At 38.3% G+C, this 27254-nt stretch overlaps 1 protein-coding gene across 4 annotated transcripts in view; it reads right to left on the bottom strand.

Moving 5' to 3' along the window:
- LOC131978774 (LIM and senescent cell antigen-like-containing domain protein 1) overlaps positions 1-27254 on the bottom strand; it is a 40403-nt gene continuing 13149 nt past the window's right edge. For 2 of the 4 annotated variants that reach the window (XM_059342534.1, XM_059342533.1), the window contains exons 2-11: positions 14316-14475; positions 13176-13242; positions 12761-12881; positions 12226-12375; positions 10442-10592; positions 7574-7666; positions 6843-6891; positions 6064-6139; positions 5586-5772; positions 2634-2767 (exon numbers count right to left, since the gene is read on the bottom strand). In XM_059342534.1, coding sequence (XP_059198517.1) covers positions 5628-5772; positions 6064-6139; positions 6843-6891; positions 7574-7666; positions 10442-10592; positions 12226-12375; positions 12761-12881; positions 13176-13242; positions 14316-14475 — 1012 coding nt within the window. In that variant the 3' untranslated portion in view covers positions 2634-2767; positions 5586-5627. Of the gene's footprint in view, positions 2768-5585; positions 5773-6063; positions 6140-6842; positions 6892-7573; positions 7667-10441; positions 10593-12225; positions 12376-12760; positions 12882-13175; positions 13243-14315; positions 14476-21512; positions 21675-27254 lie in introns of those variants that run through there. The other 2 variants (XM_059342531.1, XM_059342532.1) reach the window with 2 other exon arrangements.

The following is a 27254-nucleotide window of genomic DNA, read 5'->3' as shown; positions in this document are numbered from 1 at the left end:
TAGCATTGCCATACAACGTTTATTCAGAAGAGTTTACAGAAATACCTCAGATATAATGAGAAACAGCCGGAACATGCACTCGGGTGTGTTTACATGAATAAATATTCAAAGCATTTGAAGATAAATAGGAGCAGTGTCTGTCTGTTTAGTCATCTCAGCTACTAAGATATCAAATAAAACATTGTTGTACTTTACTTTATTACAACTGTGACAGATTCTGTGGCGCAGGAAGTGAAATTCCCAGTGACACAAGCGTCCATTTCCATGAAATAGTGGAATGTTTTTCTATCAAACAGTCAGTCAGGCAGCTCAGGACCAGAAAGGGACACGCCGGATAAGAGCACCAACATTTTCCACAAACTCTCCATCACCATAGGTTTACATTGTTGGTAAGAGCCACTTCATCAAGATTGTGGATCAGAGATGGCAGCCATATAAAATCTATGAGAACCAATGTATCTTCCAAGCCACTCAGAAGGTCAATCTGAGTGTCAAAATCTACATTTTCCGTGTCAAAGAATAATTTAAAGATATTGGGAATATCACTAGATGACTCACTGTAAATAATCTGTTGATGAAGATCTGATATGAGATCAAAGCGTTCCCTTGAGCTCAGGATTCCTGCTGCAGCACCTGAAGACCTTCCAGTCTGGGAGATCATGAACATTTCTATTGGATCAAATAATCATCTAGTGATATTCTCAACAGCTTTAAATGAATGTAGACTTTAACACCCAGATTGACCTTCTGAGTGGCTTGGAAGATATATTGGTTCTCATAGACTTCATATGGCTGCCATCTCCGATCTGCAATCTGGATGAAGTGGCTCCTACCAAAAATATAAACCTATAGTCATAGAGAGTATGTGGAAAAAATGTGGTGCTTTTGTCCGGCGTGTCCCTTTATTTAGCTAAACCGCCGGACTTCATGTAAAAGATCAGCGTTCTGATAAAAAACTGCTGGAGTTAAACTTTGTTTCTCTCATTTGCAACAGTTGGTTTCTTTGCTAAGAGATTCTGAACCTGAGGAAGTCGGTCCAAACATTACAAACATTATGATCCCTGACCAACATTACTCCACTTATATTATATTATATATTTAATGTAATATATATATATATTATATTTAATATATAATATATATATTATATTAAAGATATAATATATATATTATATAATATATAATATATTTAATATAATATATATTATATTAAAGATATAATATATATATTATATTAAAGATATAATATATCTATTATAATCCTGAGACTGTGAAGCTGATGTTGCTTCGTCTGTCTGGTATTTCTGGTTTTCTCGCTGTATTCTGCTGCTGATTGGGACTTTAACGATGTTTCTGATATTCAGAGTTCTGTAGCAAACTCACAAACACTGAACAGCAACTTTGGATTCATTTTTGGCTGTTGCATTGGATTATTTAAGATTGTCCAAGTGAACCTAATGAACTGGTAACTCAGAGTTAATAGCTGTTTGTTTCATATTGTAAAATGCAACAAAACAACCTGCTGCTCTGTTGATGTGGATAAACTGTAGACGCTAAAACAAATTCTAACTTTATAGAGCTAAACACAAACTTACTTTGCCTAATATTAAAGAAAATACACATTAAAATAATACATAAAATAATACATGTTAGTGGAAAACACATTCAGTAAAACTGTATTTTGTCTTTGGTTTACTCCATTATATATATATATATATATATATATATATATATATATATATATATATATATATATATATATATATATATATATATATATATCTGACAGAAGACACATAGCTGAGTTAAACACGCAGGTTTATCATGTTTCTATGTTCTCTTATATGTTGTTTTCAGATACAGAACCGTCATGTTAATTGTTGTTTTAATACATGTTGTAAATAAGGCAAGCGTGTGAAATATACAGTATTTGAGGCAAAAGGCACTAAAGTTAATGTTGAAGCTGCTGACTGATCATCAATCATTCAACCTGCTAAACTCATTTATTTTAGGACTGGACCAAACGTCTTTGTTTGTTTGTTTGTTTGTTTTTACATTCAAAGCGTATATTAAAGCTTCTGAATGAAACTACAAATGTCTGATATTTTATGAATTCATGACATTAGATTAGTTAAACACATTAAACCTCAACAAATATCTACTATTAATGAGCAGAAACATATTGTGAATCTTTCTTTTTTAAAATATATATTTAGATTTTTGGACTTGAAATGTTTGGATCACACAAGTCTTCAAGTATTCTACGCAGCAACAAATAGTAAAATATGATTAATATTAATGTAGCCCAATATGTATCTGCATAAATATCTACAGAATAAATTAAACTGCAGCATTTCAATTTGGATTCAGGATTCAAATGTTGTGCAGGTACAGCCCTAGTGTGGCCCCCCAGGGCCTCCTCTGCTCCTCCTCCTCCTCCTCTGCTCCTCCTCTGCTCCTCCTCTGCTCCTCCTCCTCCTCCTCTGCTCCTCCTTTGCTGCTCCTATGCTCCTCCTCTGCTCCTCCTCCTCAGGGTCTCCTCTGCTCCTCCTCTGCTGCTCCTCCTCAGGGTCTCCTCTGCTCCTCCTCTGCTGCTCCTCCTCTGCTGCTCCTCCCCTGCTGCTCCTCCCCTGCTGCTCCTCCTGCTCCTGTTTACTTGCGTGCGACGGTCTCAGACAGCTTCTTCAGTCTCTTCTTCAGCTCCAGAGGAAACTTCTCGTAGCATTTCTTACAAACCGGCTTCATGTCGAACTCCACAAACTTGTTCCTGAGAAGGAGAAACACACACACTCTTAGAGTTACAGTTATAGTTATATATAGTTATAGTTATATTGATATATATAGTTATAGTTATAGTTATAGTTATAGTTATATTTATATATATATAGTTATAGTTATATTTATATATATAGTTACAGTTATAGTTATATATAGCTATAGTTAAAGTTATAGTTAAAGTTATAGTTATAGTTACAGTTAGAGTTATATAGTTATATATAGTTATAGTTAAATATATAGTTATAGTTAAAGTTATAGTTAAAGTTATAGTTATAGTTACAGTTAGAGTTATATAGTTATATATAGTTATAGTTATAGTTATATTTATATATATAGTTATAGTTATAGTTATATATATATAGTTAAAGTTATAGTTAAAGTTATAGTTAAAGTTATAGTTATAGTTACAGTTAGAGTTATATAGTTATATATAGTTATAGTTATATAAATGTATATATAGTTATAGTTATATATAGTTACAGTTACAGTTATATATAGTTAAAGTTATAGTTATAGTTATAGTTATATATAGTTATAGTTAAAGTTATATATATAGTTATAGTTATATATATTTATATATAGTTATAGTTATATAAAGTTATAGTTATAGTTATATACATTTATATATAGTTATAGTTATATATATAGTTATAGTTATAGTTATAGTTATATATATATATAGTTATAGTTATAGTTATATTTATATATATAGTTATAGTTATATATATATAGTTATAGTTATATATATATAGTTATAGTTATATTTATATATACAGTTATAGTTATAGTTATATATATTTATATATAGTTATAGTTATATATAGTTATAGTTATAGTTATATACATTTATCTATAGTTATAGTTATATACATTTATATATAGTTATAGTTATATATAGTTATAGTTATAGTTATATACATTTATATATAGTTATAGTTATATATAGTTATAGTTATAGTTATATAAATGTATATATAGTTATGACGGTAGACGTCATGTATGTCTGTATTTCTGTCTGCTGGACTGAACAATGTCCAGAAACTCTCTGACAATCAAACATCTCAGAACTTTACAGAAACATCTGCAACAACACATGAACACATAGAAACAAACAGAAAGAAACTATAAATATAAATATTATTATTGTGGATGGGCATTTCCAGATCATTAGGGTATTTTAAGACCTTCAGTGATGGAGAAATGATTCGACCTCCTTGTTTTCTTCAGGTTATTGTTCATTCTAATGTCTGGGACAACTAAAGCTAACAATGTTTTGTATGATTGAAATAACACATTTGGAGAATTGTAAATCCTCGGCAGAGTAGTTTTCTCTACCAAAGACCTTTAATTTGACAACGACTGACCACACTGATAAAAAGGTCTAAAACCAGATCAAACAGTAAATCTAAAGGTCTAAAACCAGATCAAACAGTAAATCTAAAGGTCTAAAACCAGATCAAACAGTAAATCTAAAGGTCTAAAACCAGATCAAACAGTAAATCTAAAGGTCTAAAACCAGATCAAACAGTAAATCTAAAGGTCTAAAACCAGATCAAACAGTAAATCTAAAGGTCTAAAACCAGATCAAACAGTAAATCTAAAGGTCTAAAACCAGATCAAACAGTAAATCTAAAGGTCTAAAACCAGATCAAACAGTAAATCTAAAGGTCTAAAACCAGATCAAACAGTAAATCTAAAGGTCTAAAACCGGATCAAACAGTAAATCTAAAGGTCTAAAACCAGATCAAACAGTAAATCTAAAGGTCTAAAACCAGATCAAACAGTAAATCTAAAGGTCTAAAACCAGATCAAACAGTAAATCTAAAGGTCTAAAACCAGATCAAACAGTAAATCTGAGGGAAATGATCTTCTGCATGGACAGATAATTTACCTTGACAAGATTTATTAAATTAAGATTATTAAATCTAGAAATAAGCATGTTGAACACTTAAAATAATAAATTAACTCTTAAACCAGATAAAGTAAAGCTGCAGCAGTGATGAACTGGCCCGAGTAGAGTGACCTGATGATTATTTGGTTCTTACCAAGATAAAAAAAAAACTTTAGATTTAGAAGTGTTAGATCATTTATCTGGTTTTAAACACTCAGCGTGGTCTCTGTCCCTCCAGCTGTCCTGGACAACATTTGTTCCCAGATCCTGACTGGCAGGACCAGTCAGACCAGTTAGACCAGTTAGACCAGTTAGACCAGTCAGACCAGTTAGACCAGTTAGACCAGTCAGACCAGTTAGACCAGTCAGACCAGTTAGACCAGTTAGACCAGTTAGACCAGTTAGACCAGTCAGACCAGTTAGACCAGTCAGACCAGTCAGACCAGTCAGACCAGTTAGACCAGTCAGACCAGTCAGACCAGTCAGCTGCTCCACAGCCGGACAGAAGAGATTAAAGTTCAACTCTTTAGGTCCAGACAGGAAACAACTTCAGCATGTGACTGATCTGATTCAACCCTGACTCCTGCTAGTCACTCTCTAATATAATAATAATAATAATAATAATAATAATAATAATAATAATAATAATGATAATAATAATAATAATAATAATAATAATAATGATAATAATAATAATAATAATAATAATAATAATAATGATAATAATAATAATAATAATAATAATAATAATGATAATAATGATAATAATAATAATAATAATAATAATAATAATAATATAAACGGCTGCTTTCATAACCCGACAAGATGAAATAACAATGAAACATAAAAAAGTCTTAAATATGATGACAATGAAAGATAAAAAAGAGTAGAAAGAGGAAGCGAGATGGAAACTGACCAAAGGAGGAGGAGTGGAAGAGGAGAAAGGAGAAAGAGGAGGTCACAGACACATGGGGATCAGTAACTTCTTCTTCTTGTCTTTGGAGTCTCGTTCTCGCTTCGCCAGCCGCCGTTTCATGTCGTCTGGCAGCCGATCGTAGCACGGCTTACACACCGGCTTCAGGTCCACCTCCACAAACTTCTCCCTGACGGCCAGGAGGAGGAGGAGCAGGGAGGAGGACAGAGAGGAGGAGGAGGAGGACAGAGAGGAGGAGGAGGAGGAGGAGGAGAATGATAAAAGTGAAGACAAAGAACACAAAAAGAGGGATGAAGAAAGGGAGGAGAAACAAGTCAACAGACAGAATTATTAGAGAAAGGAGGAAACAGACAGCAGCTGATGAAGGAAGGGGAGAAATAAAAAGGAGGCGCAGAGAGGAGGCGACCACCAACATGTGAGAGAAGAACTGCTGATTATCAGTTTCTCCTTTATTACTTACTTCAGGGTGAGTTTGGTGTTGCAGGTGGAGCAGGCGAAGCAGTTGACACACCACGCCTTGTTCAGAGCCGAGACCACTGATACAAACAACAAACAACACAACAAACATCACAACAAACATCACAACAAACAACACAACAAACATCACAACAAACAACACAACAAACATCACAACAAACATCACAACAAACAACACAACAAACAACACAACAAACATCACAACAAACATCACAACAAACATCACAACAAACAACACAACAAAGATCACCACAAACATCACAACAAAGATCACATGATAAACATCACAACAAAGATCACATGATAAACATCACCTGACTTCAGTTCACTCTGACATTAAGGCTTGTTTACAGGACTCTTGCAGGTAAAAACGACTAAATATTTAATGTGAAGTGTCTTTCGTTTAGACGTTGACGTGTTTTTGGGGCTTAAAAGCGGTAAAATGTGCCTCCAGAGTGTAAAACTGTAATCCGTCTACACTGACAAGACACAAAACTCTGCTGTGGGGACGTCTGGATGTCCTGCTGCCCCCGCGACCCGGCCCCGGATACGCGGAGGAAAATGGATGGACGGACATTTTGGATGAACCAATTAGTGGGAGACGAGACCTGGAGATCTAGTGATGGTGGAGAACTTTGTGGAAGGAGTAGCTGATGAAAATGCGTGGCGTGAAAACTGATGCTACAGTGACATATGAATATACATATATATATATATATATATATATGTATATATATATATAAAATATAAAGGTTTTCTCACCATCTCCTTCAATGACACGGTTGCAGTGGTAGCAAACGTCTCCAAAGAGCTGAGTGAGATAAAGATGATCAGTTATAAAACATTCAAACTTCATCAGGCTCATATTTCATATTTCAGGCTGTTCAAACAACATCAAAACAAGCACAGAGACACAAACACAATCATCCATAAAGTTGGAATAATTCTGTTTTCAGACACAATCCTGTTAATTATGGTTTCATTTTTACTGTGATATGTTTGGGAGCGATTGATTAATAAAGTTTTGGGAAGATAAACACTTTATCTGTCCAGAATAAATCACATTGTCACAATCATTTCATGGAAAGAGGTAAAACATATTTTATTTCATCTTTAAGGGCGACCGTGTAAATAAATAATGATAACATATTATTTTATTTAGACATTTTTTTAGATTATTTTCAAAGGTTCAATAAAAAAACCACTGTTAAATGTTTTCAAAGTCAATCAGTAATCATGTTAAATGATAATGTTTCCCAGAATAACTTTGATGATGATGTTTAATTTAATTGTGTTCTAGGTTCAGGATGAGGATTAACTGGACCAGGACTGTCTGGTCCTGCTGAGACTCACCTGGACCAGGACTGTCTGGTCCTGCTGAGACTCACCTGGACCAGGACTGTCTGGTCCTGCTGAGACTCACCTGGACCAGGACTGTCTGGTCCTGCTGAGACTCACCTGGACCAGGACTGTCTGGTCCTGCTGAGACTCACCTGGTTGTAGTGGGTCTCACAGTAGGCCAGGCCTTTACGCTCGTAGTGACGGTGTCCCAGGAACGGTTTCTCACACTTAGCACACACGAAATGCTGCAAACAAACCAGAGCCCAGCACACAAAAGGTTAAACACAACCAGACCAGTTCAGACCAGTTCAGACCAGTTCAGACCAGACCAGTTCAGACGTTTCATCAAGGTTATTATAGTTAACGAAAACTAACGAAAACTAACAAAATAACTAAAACTAGAATTGAAAAAACATTTTCATTAACTGAAATAGAAATAAAAAACAGAGTTTAAAAAAACCATAACTAACTGAAACTGTATTTTGTGGTTCCAAACTAACTAAAACTAACGTTCGCTTCGTTTTGGTCTTTGTCAACTTTTTCATCCGTAAACCTTTTTGGTTGATATGAAATCTATTTCATCTATCTGGTTTTATGACTTAATAAACTTATTGGGGCTGAGATGGATCAGACAAAGGAAATAAAGGAAACATTTATTGTGACCTTATTGAATCTGGACCCAACAAATACCCCATTACAAAACAACTACAACTAATAAAAACTAAACTACAACTAATAAAAACTAAACTACAACTAATAAAAACTAAACTACAACTAATAAAAACTAAACTACAACTAATAAAAACTACACTACAACTAATAAAAACTAAACTAAAACTAATAAAAACTAAACTAAAACTAATAAAAACTATCTACCCTTGGTTCAGTCCACATGTCCTGTTCAGACTATAGTCCTCTAGGTGGCGCTCTAATCCTCCAACAGAGGAACAAACAGTGACAGAAAGTTGAGTTTTGAACTCTTCACTGTAAAAAACATGTTGTTGTTTTTATGGTAAAAACCAGCAGCAGAACTTTACCGTAATAAATACGGTAAAACTTTTTAAAATATTACAGTAAAATGATATTAACACTGTTGATTTCACGTTTAAGATTGACATTTTATTCCATATTTTACCGTATAAATAAAAAGTTTTTCCATCAAAAGAAACGCTGTTTTACCATAAAATATTACAGTATATTTCTGTTAGAGATATGGTGTTTAGTACATTTAACAGTTAGAAAAAGGATTTTTACCAAAAAAAATGTGTTTGTGTTTCAGATAGAACTGTTTGTGTTTCAGATAGAACTGTTTGTGTTTTAGATAGAACTGTTTGTGTTTCAGATAGAACTGTTTGTGTTTTAGGTAGAACTGTTTGTGTTTTAGATAGAACTGTTTGTGTTTTAGATAGAACTGTTTGTGTTTCAGATAGAACTGTTTGTGTTTTAGGTAGAACTGTTTGTGTTTTAGATAGAACTGTTTGTGTTTCAGATAGAACTGTCTGTGTTTTAGGTAGAACTGTTTGTGTTTTAGATAGAACTGTTTGTGTTTTAGGTAGAACTGTTTGTGTTTTGAGTAGATGTTTGTGTTTTAGGTAGAACTGTTTGTGTTTTAGATAGAACTGTTTGTGTTTTAGATAGAACTGTTTGTGTTTTAGGTAGAACTGTTTGTGTTTTAGATAGAACTGTTTGTGTTTTAGATAGAACTGTTTGTGTTTTGAGTAGATGTTTGTGTTTTAGGTAGAACTGTTTGTGTTTCAGATAGAACTGTTTGTGTTTTAGATAGAACTGTTTGTGTTTTAGATAGAACTGTTTGTGTTTTAGGTAGAACTGTTTGTGTTTTAGATAGAACTGTTTGTGTTTCAGATAGAACTGTTTGTGTTTCAGGTAGAACTGTTCGTGTTTTAGGTAGAACTGTTTGTGTTTTAGATAGAACTGTTTGTGTTTTAGGTAGAACTGTTTGTGTTTTGAGTAGATGTTTGTGTTTTAGGTAGAACTGTTTGTGTTTTAGGTAGAACTGTTTGTGTTTTAGGTAGAACTGTTTGTGTTTTAGATAGAACTGTTTGTGTTTTGAGTAGATGTTTGTGTTTTAGGTATAACTGTTTGTGTTTTAGATAGAACTGTTTGTGTTTTAGGTAGAACTGTTTGTGTTTTAGATAGAACTGTTTGTGTTTTAGGTAGAACTGTTTGTGTTTTGAGTAGATGTTTGTGTTTTAGGTAGAACTGTTTGTGTTTTAGATAGAACTGTTTGTGTTTTAGATAGAACTGTTTGTGTTTTAGGTAGAACTGTTTGTGTTTTAGATAGAACTGTTTGTGTTTTAGATAGAACTGTTTGTGTTTTAGATAGAACTGTTTGTGTTTTGAGTAGATGTTTGTGTTTTAGGTAGAACTGTTTGTGTTTCAGATAGAACTGTTTGTGTTTTAGATAGAACTGTTTGTGTTTTAGATAGAACTGTTTGTGTTTTAGGTAGAACTGTTTGTGTTTTAGATAGAACTGTTTGTGTTTCAGATAGAACTGTTTGTGTTTCAGGTAGAACTGTTTGTGTTTTAGGTAGAACTGTTTGTGTTTTAGATAGAACTGTTTGTGTTTTAGGTAGAACTGTTTGTGTTTTGAGTAGATGTTTGTGTTTTAGGTAGAACTGTTTGTGTTTTAGGTAGAACTGTTTGTGTTTTAGGTAGAACTGTTTGTGTTTTAGATAGAACTGTTTGTGTTTTGAGTAGATGTTTGTGTTTTAGGTAGAACTGTTTGTGTTTTAGGTAGAACTGTTTGTGTTTTAGGTAGAACTGTTTGTGTTTTAGATAGAACTGTTTGTGTTTTAGGTAGAACTGTTTGTGTTTTAGGTAGAACTGTTTGTGTTTTGAGTAGGTGTTTGTGTTTTAGGTAGAACTGTTTGTGTTTTAGATAGAACTGTTTGTGTTTTAGGTAGAACTGTTTGTGTTTTAGGTAGAACTGTTTGTGTTTTGAGTAGATGTTTGTGTTTTAGGTAGAACTGTTTGTGTTTTAGGTAGAACTGTTTGTTTACCTCGACGTGCCACTGCTTGCCCATGGCGTTGACCACGCGGCCCTCGATGGGCCTCCTGCAGGCGCCACAGATTGGGACCCCCATCTTATCATGGCAGGGCAGACAGTAGAGCTCCCCCTTCAGCTCCCTGGCATCAGCTGTTAGCTCCTTCCTACACACACACACACACACACACACACAGACACACAGACACACAGACACAGACACAGAGAGACACACACACACACACACACACACACACACACACGCACACACACACACAGACACACACACACACAGACACACAGACACAGAGAGACACACACACACACACACACACACACACACACACACACACACACACACACACACACACACACACAGAGAGACACACACACAGACACACACACACACACACACAGACACACAGACACAGAGAGACACACACACACACACACACACACACACACACACACACACACACACAGAGACACACACACAGACACACACACACACACACACACACACACAGACACAGAGAGACACACACACACACACACACACACACACACACAGACACAGAGAGACACACACACACACACACACACACACACACACACACACCCCGTTGAAGGTTCATGAGATGATCCTGTGTGTTGTGTGTTGTTGTGTGTTGTGTGTTGTTGTGTGTTGTATGATGTTGTGTGTTGTTGTATGATGTTGTGTGTTGTGTGTTGTTGTGTGTTGTATGATGTTGTATGATGTTGTGTGTTGTATGTTGTTGTGTGTTGTATGATGTTGTATGATGTTGTGTGTTGTTGTATGATGTTGTGTGTTGTTGTGTGATGTTGTGTGTTGTGTGTTGTTGTGTGTTGTATGATGTTGTGTGCTGTTGTGTGTTGTATGATGTTGTGTGTTGTATGATGTTGTGTGTTGTATGTTGTTGTGTGCTGTTGTGTGTTGTATGATGTTGTGTGTTGTATGTTGTTGTGTGTTGTATGTTGTTGTGTGTTTTATGATGTTGTATGATGTTGTGTGTTGTATGTTGTTGTGTGTTGTATGTTGTTGTGTGTTGTTGTGTGTTGTATGTTGTTGTGTGTTGTATGTTGTTGTGTGTTGTTGTGTGTTGTATGTTGTTGTGTGTTGTATGTTGTTGTGTGTTGTTGTGTGTTGTATGTTGTTGTGTGTTGTATGTTGTTGTGTGTTGTATGTTGTTGTGTGTTGTTGTGTGTTGTATGATGTTGTGTGTTGTATGTTGTTGTGTGTTGTATGTTGTTGTGTGTTGTTGTGTGTTGTTTGATGTTGTAGTTCCACAGTTTGCCCAGCAGGGGGCAGTCTGTGGTTAATTCTGATTGAAACATTTCTGATTGTGTTTTTTGGTCAAAGTCTGAACATAGAAACATATTTAGTTGAAACAAAAACACTGAACTGTAGCATCAAAGTTTAAGTTTGAGGCTTTTTTTCAGGAATATTCCTGATTCTGCTGCAGCCTCACAGATTATTATTGTTATTATCAACAATTCACTTTAATAAAATAACAACCAGGCCCTGATCTCCACAGGTGCAGTTTACTGATAACAATCTGATTTACTCCTTTTACTGGCTTTAAAATGTGTGTGTGTGTGTGTCTCTCTGTGTGTGTGTCTCTGTGTGTGTGTCTCTCTGTGTGTGTGTGTGTGTGTGTGTGTCTCTGTGTGTGTGTGTGTGTGTGTGTGTGTGTGTCTCTGTGTGTGTGTGTGTCTCTGTGTGTGTGTGTGTGTGTGTGTGTGTGTCTCTCTCTGTGTGTGTGTGTGTGTGTGTGTTACCCGCAGTTGCTGCAGTTGAAGTGGTCGGGGTGGTACGGGTCGTTCTTGAACAGCAGCGGCTGCTCCTCGATGATGGCGTGACACTTCTGACAGACGTACTTCCCGAGGCCGCGAGCTTTCTCTCTGTTGTGACACGGACGACACAGGTGCCTGATGGGACACAAACACCACTCACCATTATTATTATTATCATTATTATTATTATCATTATTATTATTATTATTATTATTATTATTATTATTATTATTATAATTATTATTATTATTATTATTATTATTATTATTATTATTATCATTATTATTATCAAATCTATAATAAATATTAGGTTGGGACACACGGGGTTAAAGATGCACTTTACTTTCTCAAACTTAGAAATATAAGATCAGAAAAAACACTACAATAAAATAAAATATGGGACCTTTCTGGATTCTGACAGGCAGACAGTCAGTATATATATATATATATATATATATATATATATATATATATATACACTGATGTGATGAATAAACAGTAACAGTAATGTTAAAGTGACCTTCCAGCGTTCTTAACGAAGCCGACGTCGGCGAGGACGGCCTGACACAGATCACAGCAGAAACAGTCTGGATGCCAGCTGTTGTTCATCGCTTTGATCACACGGCCGATGATGAACTCACCTGGGACACAACACAGCATTATTATCATTATTATCATTATTATTATTATTATTATTATTATTATTATTATTATTATTACACTGGTTAAAGGGCTCCATCACCAGGGACCCTCAACAGGGGGAGAAACTACAGGTACTTCTCATTATCTCTAAGCCAGAATCATTAAAATTACAAGAAAAACAGGGTGGAAATATTTCACTCTGTGTGTAATGAATCTATATAATTTTCTGAAATGATAATAATGATATTGAGCTTTTTCCTGACATTCTGCTGTAGAAGCTGATATTTACTCACCACACTGGTGGCAGCAGGGAGCAAACAGCATCTGGAAGTCGTGTTCACAATACTTCCTGCCTTCAAACTGTCAACACATTTAAACAATTCAAACATCATTAATATAAACACAGTTTAACAGCAATAACATTAATAAACAGCATAATCCCCCCAATAAAACATCTTTCACAACTCTTACAGGATATACACAGAAATATAACAATTCTACTAGAAGAACTCTGTTATAGTCATATCTGATATATTCAGGCTAAATATCCATATACGATAAATATCCTGATATTTTTATAAAAGTGAGAGCAAATGTCAGTGAGTTATTAGTAGAAAGCCTTCAGAAATACACATGAAACACCTGAAATCAACAAATGATTCATAACTATTATAAAAATTCAGGTTCTATAATACCGCTTTTGGTTTTAATGGTGAATCTTTTCTGTTTTTGGATTATCTATCATTTAATATTAGCTACCATGTGATAATTAGCACTAAACACGAAGCACGGCTCGTTAAGAAGAGCCTCCGGCCCCCGCAACTTGTTAAGAAGAGCCTCCGGCCCCAGCGGCTCATTAAGAAGAGCCTCCAGCCCCAGCGGCTTGTTAAGAAGAGCCTCCGGCCCCAGCGGCTCGTTAAGAAGAGCCTCCGGCCCCAGCCGCTTGTTAAGAAGAGCCCCCGGCCCCGTGGCTCGTTAAGAAGAGCCTCCAGCCCCAGCCGCTTGTTAAGAAGAGCCCCCGGCCCCGTGGCTCGTTAAGAAGAGCCTCCAGCCCCAGCGGCTTAAAACCCGATAAATGAAAGCTGCCAGCAGCGATGAACTGGCCCGAGCAGAGTGACCTGATGATTATTTAGAAGTGTTAGATCAGGGGTGTCAAACTCTGGCCCGCGGGCCAAATTTGGCCCGCAGTGTAATTTTATTTGGCCTGCGAGGCAATACCAAATTATTATATTATTATTGTACTACAAAAGCTGACCCACCGGTAAAAGGTTTATTTGATCAATGTTGGCCCGCGATTTTATTCAAGTTTTTAAATTTTGGCCCCCGTGTGTATTTGAGTTTGACACCCCTGTGTTAGATCATTTATCTTGTTGTAAGAGTTTATTTCTTATTTCTTATTCAGTGGGTGATGGTGTGTTTATGGTCGGTGTTACCTCGTAGAAGAGTCCCTCTGGGAACTGCTGGAAGCACTGGGCGCACACGAAGCACTGCTCGTGGTAAAGTTCCCCGTTGCTGTTGACGATCTTCTCGGCCGGAGCGAAGCCGCTCTTACAGCGCTCACACATGGCGTTGGCCAGAGCGTTGGCCATGTTACTGAGGAGACAAACAGTCTGTGGTCAGGACCAGAACAGGCAGAACACTAACAGGGATATAAGGGAAGGAACCGTAGAACACTAACAGGGATATAAGGGAAGGAACCGTAGAACACTAACAGGGATATAAGGGAAGGAACCGTAGAACACTAACAGGGATATAAGGGAAGGAACCGTAGAACACTAACAGGGATATAAGGGAAGGAATATAAAGGAAGGTTTCAGGGTGTGGAGATCACTGATGTGGAAACAAGCTGAAGTTCTCGTGTATTTCAATCAGTGATGATAAATAACAGAAATGTTTCTGCCAATAAAAACATGAGAACTAACCTGCTGAGATATTCTGTCATCAAACTACAGACGTGAAACTTTGATCAGTTTGTGTTTGATGAAGTAAAACCAAAGATCTGATCGTATGATCAGATATGATGGGACGAGGCAGGCAGAGCATTTTACACAATCAGCTAACACTGTTCCTATAAATATACATGTTTTATGGGAATTTATTCTATAGAGTTGTATTATATTTGAATTTCATCTTTATTTGTTCATATTTGCGACCTATGTTTACATTTACAGATCCAAAACAGTTCATTGAGCATATTTGTGGTTTTTATTGTAATTAATAGTATAATTTTATTTCAGATTTCATGATTTTTGTGTATTTTTGGGCTTAGTATCTTAATAAAGTTGGTTAAAGTGAAACAAAAAGTCAGATCATGGTGAAGTTGTGCTGAAAAAATGGAAACCATTGTGTAAGTGGTTTATAAAGGGTTAATAAACTCTAAAGGGTTAAACTCTCAGAAGTGTTTAGTTCCTCAGAATCACTCTTTATTTATCTTGGAGCCAGAACCTGCAGCAGAAATGTGTCACACCCAAAAACACTCCAAGGTTTTTTTTTTCTGCTCAGCATCACATGTTCTGAGTCTCACACAGACACACAATGTTAGAAACAACCTCAGATCTACATCTGAATCACTTTCAATGAACAACGTCTAGTTTTAAAGCCTTATGAGAAATTAAATGCCAACTGAACCACCAACCCTCCGATCAGTAGGGGACCGCTCTACCAACTGAACCACCAACCCTCCGATCAGTGGGGGACCGCTCTACCAACTGAACCACCAACCCTCCGATCAGTAGGGGACCGCTCTACCAACTAACCACCAACCTCCGATCAGTAGGGGACCGCTCTACCAACTAACCACCAACCCTCCGATCAGTAGGGGACCGCTCTACCAACTGAACCACCAACCCTCCGATCAGTGGGGGACCGCTCTACCAACTAACCACCAACCCTCCGATCAGTGGGGGACCGCTCTACCAACTAACCACCAACCCTCCGTTCAGTAGGGGACCGCTCTACCAACTGAACCACCAACCTCCCATCAGTAGGGGGCCGCTCTACCAACTAACCACCAACCCTCCGATCAGTAGGGGACCGCTCTACCAACTAACCACCAACCCTCCGATCAGTAGGGGACCGCTCTACCAACTGAACCACCAACCCTCCGATCAGTAGGGGACCGCTCTACCAACTGAACCACCAACCCTCCGATCAGTGGGGGACCGCTCTACCAACTAACCACCAACCCTCCGATCAGTAGGGGACCGCTCTACCAACTGAACCACCAACCCTCCGATCAGTAGGGGGCCGCTCTACCAACTAACCACCAACCCTCCGATCAGTAGGGGACCGCTCTACCAACTAACCACCAACCCTCCGATCAGTAGGGGACCGCTCTACCAACTGAACCACCAACCCTCCGATCAGTAGGGGACCGCTCTACCAGCTGAACCACCAACCCTCCGATCAGTAGGGGACCGCTCTACCAACTAACCACCAACCCTCCGATCAGTAGGGGACCGCTCTACCAACTGAACCACCAACCCTCCGATCAGTAGGGGGCCGCTCTACCAACTAACCACCAACCCTCCGATCAGTAGGGGACTGCTCTACCAACTAACCACCAACCCTCCGATCAGTAGGGGACCGCTCTACCAACTGAACCACCAACCCTCCGATCAGTAGGGGACCGCTCTACCAGCTGAACCACCAACCCTCCGATCAGTAGGGGACCGGTCTACCAACTGAACCACCAACCCTCCGATCAGTAGGGGACCGCTTTACCAACTGATCATTAGGGATGAAAACAATAATCAAACCATTCTGAACCAAGCAGATGCAACCAATGTACGAAACTGCAGCAGATCAATACAAACATTTAAATAACAACACTGCAAACTAAAAGTAGAAGTAAATATGTTTACTAGAGATGTTCAGATCCCATTTTTCCCTCCTGATACCGATCCTGATACTTTGCTGTGTGAGTACCGATCTGATACCAGTATGTTATAAATAAATATCATCCTACAGCAGTTCTGGCTCAGCTTAAACCCTTTATAAAACATGAATAAATACAGCAAATTATTTTTACATTTATTTAAAATAAAACAGTATACAAAACAGTTGTGCAACAGCAACTTAAATAAATAAATCTAGGAATATCTTTAAGTTAAAGTGCAGCCACTGAACTGTGCCAGAGCTTAACGGAGCCAACCAGGAAATAGATTACTAATCAATAAATGACGTGGTATTGATCGGTGATGGACTCCAGGACTCACCAGAGATACTGATATCAGAATCTGAACAACTCTAATGTTTACAGACAAAAAGGAAGGAATGGTGGGACACACACACACACACACACACACACACACACACAACATAAGATTTTCCTGCAGTGATGTCATCTGTTCATATTAACTTAATTAATCAATGTGTGAATTAACAAGAAGACATGCTGCTCATCATCATCTTCTGGTTGTTTGTGCTCTGATATATACGATAACTGATATAAGATAATATATGTATGTATGTGTGTGTGTGTATATATATATATATATATATATATATATATATATGTATATATGATACGGTACTTCAGTATGAGAGCGTCCATGTGTTCTCTCCTCATCAGAAACATTTTGTTCCTGCTGCCTGTATTCTGCCTGACATTAACACACTCAGCCTTCAGCCCTTCCCAGGATTAATGGAGGAAGTGACACATCCTTCAGGCATTTCCAGCCTCCGATCCTTCTATCAGCCTGTGAGTCAGACAGCCTGAGAGCTGTCAGGACTCAATGAAACAGGTTTTCATCATTCCACTTGGTGGACAGTTGTCAGAGAGAAGATAGAGACAGAGAACAGACAGGTAGTTAGTCTGGAGGAACGGTTCCTGATGCCAGATGTTAATCCATCAGCAGAGTATCGACATGTTCTGTTTGGCGATATAATATCGATTTGTGGCGGCCAAGTATCGATATTTAGCATTGCTATGGCCCGCCATTCACTTTAAGTTAATACTGGAGACATACTGGTATCATATAAACAGGAACATAAGGAATCTATAGGCACCATGTCTGGTTTGGAAGTTGTAGAAATAACATTGCAAAGCTGTTTTTTGATGTTTCATGGTGATTTTCAAAGCGGTCATGTGACCTCTGACCTCATGCAATCTCACTGAAAATAGTCTCTCTGCGTCCACAAGTCTCCTCCTGACACAAGGCACACATCTTCTATTTGACGAAACAAATCTTGATTGGACTTAATTTTGTGGACACAAAATGCAGCTTAACAGTTAAATCACACTATATTGTATCGCAATAATCACCATATCACACAATGCTTAAAATCACAATAATATTCTATTGTGACTCAAGTATCAGGAAAAAATCGTATCATGGGGCTGTATCAACAACATGATCCCTCACCAGCTTCCCACCAATATACCAATCCTAAGCCCCGCCCCTTTTCGTTCTGTAACAGCTGTTGTTGCTACCAAGGTTATTATAGTTAACAAAAACTGATGAAATAACCAAAACTAGAATTGAAAAAACATTTTCATTAACTGGAATAAAAAAGAGAGAGTTTTTAAAGAAACGATAACTAACTGAAACTGTATTTTGTGGTTCCAAAACTAACTAAAACTAACTGAAATTATAGTGGAAATGTCCTTCGTTTTCTTCTTTGTCAACTTTTTTCATCCGTAATCCAGAGTTTCTGTTTCTCCTCCGCTGAGAGTTTGTTCCTGCTTTGTGGGCTTCTGTTATGACTTCTTCCTGTTCTCCTCCTCTGCTCCTCCTCCTCCTCTCCTCCTCCTCTGCTCCTCCTCCTCTCCTCCTCCTCTGCTCCTCCTCCTCTGCTCCTCCTCTGCTCCTCCTCCTCTCCTCCCTCCTCTGCTCCTCCTCTCCTCCCTCCTCTGCTCCTCCTCCTCCTCCTCTCCTCCCTCCTCTTCTCCTCCTCCTGTTCCCTCCCTCCTCTATCCCCATGTGTCTTCACTTTTCTGTCTCCTGCATCTCCTCTCCTCTCCTCCCTCCTCTGCTCCTCCTCTCCTCCCTCCTCTGCTCCTCCTCTCCTTCCTCCCTGTTCTCAGCATTAATCTGCACATCTGTAAACACTAGAACCGGATCCAGGCGGTCAGATGATCCATCATGGTTTTTCTATGTTCTCTATATTATGGAGAGCTGAGATCTAGATATTGCTGACAGCTGTCTGCATGTTCACATCTCAGTGGAGCAGGTAAACATCTAAACAACAACAACACCTAAACATCTCAGTGGAGCAGGTAAACATCTAAACAACAACACCTAAACATCTGAGGGTTTCAGGAGGCAGCTAACAGACACTTCAGTCTGTCTCTGTGTGTGAAACTAAACTCGTCCAGCAACATCAAACCTTGAAACTCAGCATGAATGAAAGCGGAGAGAACTATTGATTGTATCTGTGGTGAAGCTGTCAGGTTCCACCTCCTCTCCCTGTTATGATACAGAACCCTGGCGCCGGAGTTATTTTAGAACTAGGAGGCCAAAGATGTTGTGCTCATAACATGAGACAACTTAATGACTAATTTCAGCTGACAACTAACAGACTGGTTCTATAAAGAACCCAGCCGCTAGTACAAGCAGCACATATGACCCATATTTACCTTTTTAACTGTCCTACAGTTCTACAACTCTTCATCAGACGCTTTTATCCAAAGAGACGTACAAACGAGAGTTAATACAACACAAGCAGAGGTGAAGTCAAGAACCAGATCAGAGTCAGAGCCGAGGTTCAGTCTGAGTCCATCAGGACGTCAGAGCTTTCAGGTCTTCAGTCTCTCCTTAAAGATTGATCAGGACTCATTGATCCGATGGGGTCTGGAGGTTGGATCCACCACCTATAGGGTTCTACAGAGGAGAAGAGTCTGGTCTGAGACGTAGAGGCCTTCAGCCAGACGTCTTTCACTGGAGGAGCGTAGTGGACAGGAGGGGGCTCGTGAAGAAGAGCCTCCGGCCCCCGCGGCTCGTGAAGAAGAGCCTCCGGCCCCCGCGGCTCGTTAAGAAGAGCCTCCAGCCCCCGCGGCTCGTTAAGAAGAGCCTCCGGCCCCCGCGGCTCGTTAAGAAGAGCCTCCGGCCCCCGCGGCTCGTTAAGAAGAGTAAGAACGAGTCTCCAAAAGTCTCCAATAACACCAGAAAAAGTCTCTGGATTTGTCTCCAGTCGCTTTCTTGTAAAATAGTCTCTAAAGGGGTCTGAAAAGTCGCTAAATATAGCAACAAAGTTGCTAAGTTGCCAACACTGCTTCACCGGCTTTTACAAATGTTGCGTGTTGTTGTGGCGTCCAGTACTACGTCACATCCTGTTTAGCGTTCTATCCAATCAGTAACCAGGCTGTTTTCAGGGGAGAAAACAGACCCTGCTCCTCTACAAGGACTAAAAAAGTCCAGATTAAATCTCCGGACTGCTCATATTCAGATTCGGGGCGTTTCGCCTCATTCCGGGTATTGTCCGGGTATTATTATTATTATAGTGGAAACATTCCTTTTGGTTGACCATCTTTTGTGTAATCCTAGTCACATCCAATCACAGGGCTCTAATGTCTCCATGGACTCTCAGTTCATCCTCCCATGAGTCACACCTTGATTTAACTTTAACAGAAAAGAAAAGTCCCGGCTTCACCAACCTGTGGGTGACCTTACGTTCATGTTTTCCTACATTATGATGAGGCAGTTCAGTCAGAAATAAAGTACGTATATTTAGCCTGCATGCCTCGTGCTACATAGTTGGGATGCCAGCTGGCATATTCTACTCTGCATAACAGAAATAGCTCTTCCTGTGTTCGCCTCCTCACAGCTATTAGAACATGGCACCTTAGGCAGCTTAAGCTAATCAAACTGGCTGCTAACCCCGGGTACAAATATAATCTGAATTCTTTACATTCTGTAAGACTACAGTAATCTCACACACACACTAACAGACCTAATACCTAACACACACACGTCTACTCCCTCATTCCTGTTAGCACTTCAACTGGCATGTTAGCAAAGTTAGCAACATCTAGAATTCTTAATATGTGATTAAGTGATCATGCAACAATCACAAGCCAGAGACTTAAATCACTTTAATTTAATTTAACGTTAAGTCTCCCCTGTAGCGCTCTACGCTCACAGATACTCCTTGACAAGATTTATTAAATTAAGATAATCAAATCTAGAAATAAGCATGTTGAACACTTAAAATAATAAATTAACTCTTAAAACCAGATAAAGTAAAGCTGCCAGCAGTGATGAACTGGCCCGAGCAGAGTGACCTGATGATTATTTGGTTCTTACCAAGATAAAAAAAAACTTTAGATTTAGAAGTGTTAGATCATTTATCTTGTTTTAAGAGTTAATTTATTATTTTAAGTGTTCAACATGCTTATATCTAGATTTAATAATCTTGATTTAATAAATCTTGTCAAGGTAAATTATCTGTCTATGCAGCGAGATCATTTCCCTCAGATTTACTGTTTGATCTGGTTTTGCAACACCTTTTTACAGTGTGATAATAATGACTTGATGTGGAGGTGTGTCTCTGAACGAATATGTCTGAAGGCTCAGCAGGTTGATAAAGTATCTTCACACGGATCTTTCTGCTACAACATCACAGATATAAAAGTCATAAAAACACTTATTGACGAGGTCCTGCCAGTGTTTTAACGCCTGAGTACTTACAAGCGAGCGTAAAAATCACAAAACTCCTTATAGACTTTGACATCACTCTTGCGTCTCTGGGACTTGGACACGGGGACCTCAGCGTCTCCTCCGTCCCCCCGGTGGAACCCGTTCACCTGGTCCGGAGCTTCTCCATCCTCAGGGATGGACGGCGGCAGGACACGGCCGTTCATCTCCATACTCCCCAACCACGGTCCAGATTAACTGATAAAGATCCTCTAACGGTCCAGATTAACTGATAAAGATCCTCTAACGGTCCAGATTAACTGATAAAGATCCTCTAACGGTCCAGATTAACTGATAAAGATCCTCTAACGGTCCAGATTAACTGATAAAGATCCTCTTACGGTCCAGATTCACTGATAAAGATCCTCTAACGGTCCAGATTCACTGATAAAGATCCTCTAACGGTCCAGATTCACTGATAAAGATCCTCTAACGGTCCAGATTCACTGATCAAGATCCTCTAACGGTCCAGATTAACTGATCAAGTTCCTCTAACGGTCCAGATTAACTGATCAAGATCCTCTAACGGTCCAGATTCACTGATCAAGATCCTCTAACGGTCCAGATTAATTGATCAAGTTCCTCTAACGGTCCAGATTAATTGATCAAGATCCTCTCACGGTCCAGATTCACTGATCAAGTTCCTCTAACGGTCCAGATTATCTGATCAAGATCCTCTAACGGTCCAGATTCAGTGATCAAGTTCCTCTAACGGTCCAGATTCACTGATCAAGTTCCTCTAACGGTCCAGATTATCTGATCAAGATCCTCTAACGGTCCAGATTCAGTGATCAAGTTCCTCTAACGGTCCAGATTCACTGATCAAGTTCCTCTAACGGTCCAGATTAGCTGATAAAGATCCTCTAACGGTCCAGATTAACTGATAAAGATCCTCTAACGGTCCAGATTAGCTGATAAAGATCCTCTAACGGTCCAGATTCACTGATCAAGTTCCTCTAACGGTCCAGATTCACTGATCAAGTTCCTCTAACGGTCCAGATTAGCTGATAAAGATCCTCTAACGGTCCAGATTCACTGATCAAGTTCCTCTAACGGTCCAGATTAACTGATAAAGATCCTCTAACGGTCCAGATTAACTGATAAAGATCCTCTAACGGTCCAGATTAGCTGATAAAGTCCCTCTACGACTCCAGAGTTCCTTTCTGCTTCTTCAATCTCAGTTTCCAACAAGAGGAACGACGATAAGCAGCAGGAGCTGAAATCCACAGAGCGAACACTGATCACACTGCTGAGAACTCTGCCTCTCTCCTCCCTCACACACACACACACACACACACACACACACACACACACACTCACACACACACACACACTCACTCACACACTCACTCACTCCCTCCTTCTCTCAGTCCCACATCAGCTCTTTCTCTTTTTTCTCCCCCTCTGTCTATTCTTGGGCAGGTTACTGAAACTAAAGAGGCTGTCAGACAGAGGTCACTGTGCCACCACACACACACACACACACACACACACACACACACACACCATGTACTTCTATCTTTGTGAGGACCGTCATTAGAATAATGAATTCCCTTACGCTAACCCTTATCATCACAACTCTAACCCTAACATAAACCTGTTGTAACCTTTAACCCTAAAACAAAGTCTGAACTCTCAAAAAGCCTTTAAAGAAGTGAGGACCGGCAAAAATGTCCTCACTTCGCAAAAATGTCCTCACTCTGTTGGTTAAAAACGTGTTCTGGTCCTCACTATGTAGGAAGAACAAGAACACACATACGAGCTGTAGCTATATTTCTTCTATGAATAACATCGACCCATACTATCAGCCTGTGTGTGTGTGTGTGTGTGTGTGTGTGTGTGTGTGTGTGTCTAACAGCTGGAGATATAACAGTGGCTCCAACTCCAAGTGTTGCACAAAGTGAAGATGAGAAAGCAGAGAAGCCAAAGTAGTAAAACAGAAACAGAAACAGACTGAAAGCACCAAACTGTTGAAAGTGTTTATGTCTCATTATAAACAAGCAGCTCGTGGATGTTCTCCTGCTGCTGCAGTGATGATGACTAACATGTTTATGGTGGAACCAAGCTTAGAAAAGTTTTGGGTTTTTCATTAGTTGTAGTTTAAGTTTTAATTTCATTGTGATTTTTTTGTTTTCAAATTCAGTTAGTTTTAGTTCGTTTTTAGAGTGAGTTTGCTGGTTTTAATTAGTTTATATTTTTTGAAAATGCTTAGTTTTAATTTAGTTTTTATTAGTTTTAGTTTTTTGTAATGGACTGTGTGTTGGGTGACTTCAGATGCTTGCATGTTAATCCTTGATAGTTTGGTCCAAATATAATCTACAGCCCGATGGTGAACCAGGTCATGTTTATTTCTCTCTGACAGGGTTAACATCAGGACTGATGGAAACAGTCTGTGTCTTCAGTCTGAAACAACCATCTGAAGCTATCAAGACCTACAATTATAAAATATGTTAATGCTCCACAGAGATCCGGTCCTGGTCTGAGCCTCTGCGTTCCTTCAGAGCCACAGATCTGCGTCTCTGGGCCAATGGGAGCTCTTTCTTCATGTGGTTCAACTCAACTGGCATCTCAAATTAACAACCAAACTTCCCAAAGCTTCAAAACAACATGAAGCCAGATCTGAAACCCATCCAGAGACAAACAAGACAGCAGCTGCTGTTAATCCTGCAATAATCAATACGTACGTCCATTAAAGTGTCAATAACACAATGTTCTAGACCTGTGTGTGTGTGTGTGTGTGTGTGTGTGTGTGTGTGTGTGTGTGTGTGTGTCTCCAACTGAAGCCTCTAAGTCCATAATTCTACAAATAGACACCTACTGGAGCCTCAACTCCAAACTAGGTGCTGGCAGCTGCTGTTTAGTGTCTGTGTGTGTGTGTGTGTGTGTGTGTGTGTGTGTGTGTGTGTGTGTGTGTTTGTATACATAGTGGGGGCCAACTCTGCCTTCTCTGACAGAGGCTGCAGAACTTCACATAACATCCAAATGCAACTTTTTAAAACTTGAAGCGATTTGTTTCTAAACAGAATTATCTCTTCTAAATGCTGTGTTTTAGCCTCTATAATCTATAGTCTATAATCTATGGTCTATAGTCTATGGTCTATAGTCTATAATCTATGGTCTATAGTCTATATTCTATGGTCTATAGTCTATAGTCTATGGTCTATAGTCTACAGTCTATAATCTATGGTCTATAGTCTATAGTCTATAGTCTATGGTCTATAATCTATGGTCTATAGTCTATGGTCTATAGTCTATATTCTATGGTCTATAGTCTATAATCTATGGTCTATAGTCTATGGTCTATGGTCTATAATCTATGGTCTATAGTCTATAGTCTATGGTCTATGGTCTATAATCTATGGTCTATAGTCTATAATATATGGTCTGTAGTCTATAGTCTATAGTCTATGGTCTATAATCTATGGTCTATAGTCTATAGTCTATAATCTATGGTCTATAGTCTATAATCTATGGTCTATAGTCTATGGTCTATAATATATGGTCTATAGTCTATGGTCTATAGTCTATAATCTATGGTCTATAGTCTATGGTCTATAGTCTATAATCTATGGTCTATAGTCTATGGTCTATAGTCTATGGTCTATGGTCTATAGTCTATAGTCTATGGTCTATAATCTATGGTCTATAGTCTATGGTCTATAGTCTATAATCTATGGTCTATAGTCTATAATCTATGGTCTATAGTCTATGGTCTATAGTCTATAATATATGGTCTATAGTCTATAATCTATGGTCTATAGTCTATAATCTATAGTCTATAGTCTATAATCTATGGTCTATAGTCTATAATCTATGGTCTATAATTTATGGTCTATAGTCTATAGTCTATGGTCTATAGTCTATAATCTATGGTCTATAGTCTATAATCTATGGTCTATAATCTATGGTCTATAGTCTATAATCTATGGTCTTTAGTCTATAATCTATGGTCTATAGTCTATAATCTATGGTCTATAGTCTATAGTCTATAGTCTATAATCTATGGTCTATAGTCTATAATCTATAGTCTATAATCTATAGTCTATAATATATGGTCTATAATCTATAGTCTATAGTCTATGGTCTATAGTCTATAGTCTATGGTCTATAGTCTATAGTCTATGGTCTATAGTCTATGGTCTATGGTCTATAGTCTATGGTCTATAGTCTATAGTCTATGGTCTATAGTCTATGGTCTATGGTCTATAGTCTATGGTCTATAGTCTATGGTCTATAGTCTATGGTCTATGGTCTATAGTCTATGGTCTATAGTCTATGGTCTATAGTCTATATAGCTTCTAAGCTCCTTAGCCTTCTAAGGTCTACGTTCTACAGTCTTGGTTTACATCAAACTGTCAAACACATTTGAAGCCAACTTTTGAAATGTCTCCAAAAAGAAATATTCATCAACTTTTTTTGAGCAAATAAAGTTCAGAGTTTCTTCAGAGGTTTTATCAAATGGTGACATTTTCATTGAGCTTTTCTAATAAAATACTTTGAAATGTGCATAGAAACACAGCTAATAGTGCAGAATGGTCTCTGAGCTGGTTTCTGTTGTTGAGTGACTGGGGGACAATGGACGAGGGCAACAGGAAACAGGAAACAGACTAATCTTTCCTTCAGATTAAAGCAGCCTGTTCCACCCTGAAACATTCAGGGATCTTGGCCAAATGACCAAACTCACCATTATTAAGCATTTATGTTCAAATTACATAGAATTATAATACAACTTTTGAGGCAGAAATAATCACAATGAGGCAGAGAAAGGAGCCTCTAGCTAACGGTTTCTCTTCATGACCAACACTAGTGATTAGAGAACAACATCAAGCACAGAGACACAGCAATAAATTAAAGTTGCATAATATGGAAAGTTTGGTCTAATGAAATAGCAGAAAGACAAAACATGCTCTTCATCTTGAATTCCAGTGTGGTGAGTGTTGTTAAAGCCACACTAACTGTCACTGATGGAAACTTTCTGACCACAGAGCCAAACACGTGAATATCACTGTGAATAATAAAATATATCAGAATGAATCAACCGCAGCTCAACCAGGGTCAAACCTCACACCAAGGCTACGATAGTTAACTAACTCAATAATAAAAAACTATAACTAACTGAAACTATATTCTGCCCTACAAAGACTAACTGCACTAAATACATTTTTGTTCTAAATGAGTTAAAACTACAAATGAACTCCTTGATGTCTGTTTTATCTTGTGACAAAGTTTTAGATTTTAACTTTGCTTTATTTCAGAGAAATAATGATATAAAAACCACAGAATCCAACTCAAAACCAAGCAGTAATTGCTCTTACCACCGTCTGCTTTGGATATATAATAGTGTTCAATATAAAATCAGTCCACTGTGACTAACCAGATGAATCCAGGCTGTTAGTATATTTTTATTGCTACATGGTAAACAAGGTACCAGTAGGTGCAGTAGATTCTCAGAACACCAACCAGACCAGCATTGGTGATATGCAGCTCTTAAAGCTGTCACATTGGTTTAAAGGCTGTTGAACGTAATGGTTGTTCATGAAATGTTTTATTTTTGTTAAAAATAATGATGCAACACAACTCAAATGTAGTGTGTCAAATTAATTTTACAGTATTACAAGATGAAGGAATGGTTTAAAGGTTTTGGATATGAACTGGAGTTAAAAATGTCCTCAGCAGCTGTCAGCAGGACAAAGTGTCTCTGGTGAGTCCCTCTGGGTCATTACAGGTCAAAGGTCA

The sequence above is a fragment of the Centropristis striata genome, chromosome 10, assembly GCF_030273125.1.
Source record: "Centropristis striata isolate RG_2023a ecotype Rhode Island chromosome 10, C.striata_1.0, whole genome shotgun sequence".
NCBI classification, from domain to species: domain Eukaryota; kingdom Metazoa; phylum Chordata; class Actinopteri; order Perciformes; family Serranidae; genus Centropristis; species Centropristis striata.
The sequence above is the reverse complement of the archived record's forward strand: the minus strand, read 5'-3'. Positions and strand labels throughout refer to the sequence as shown.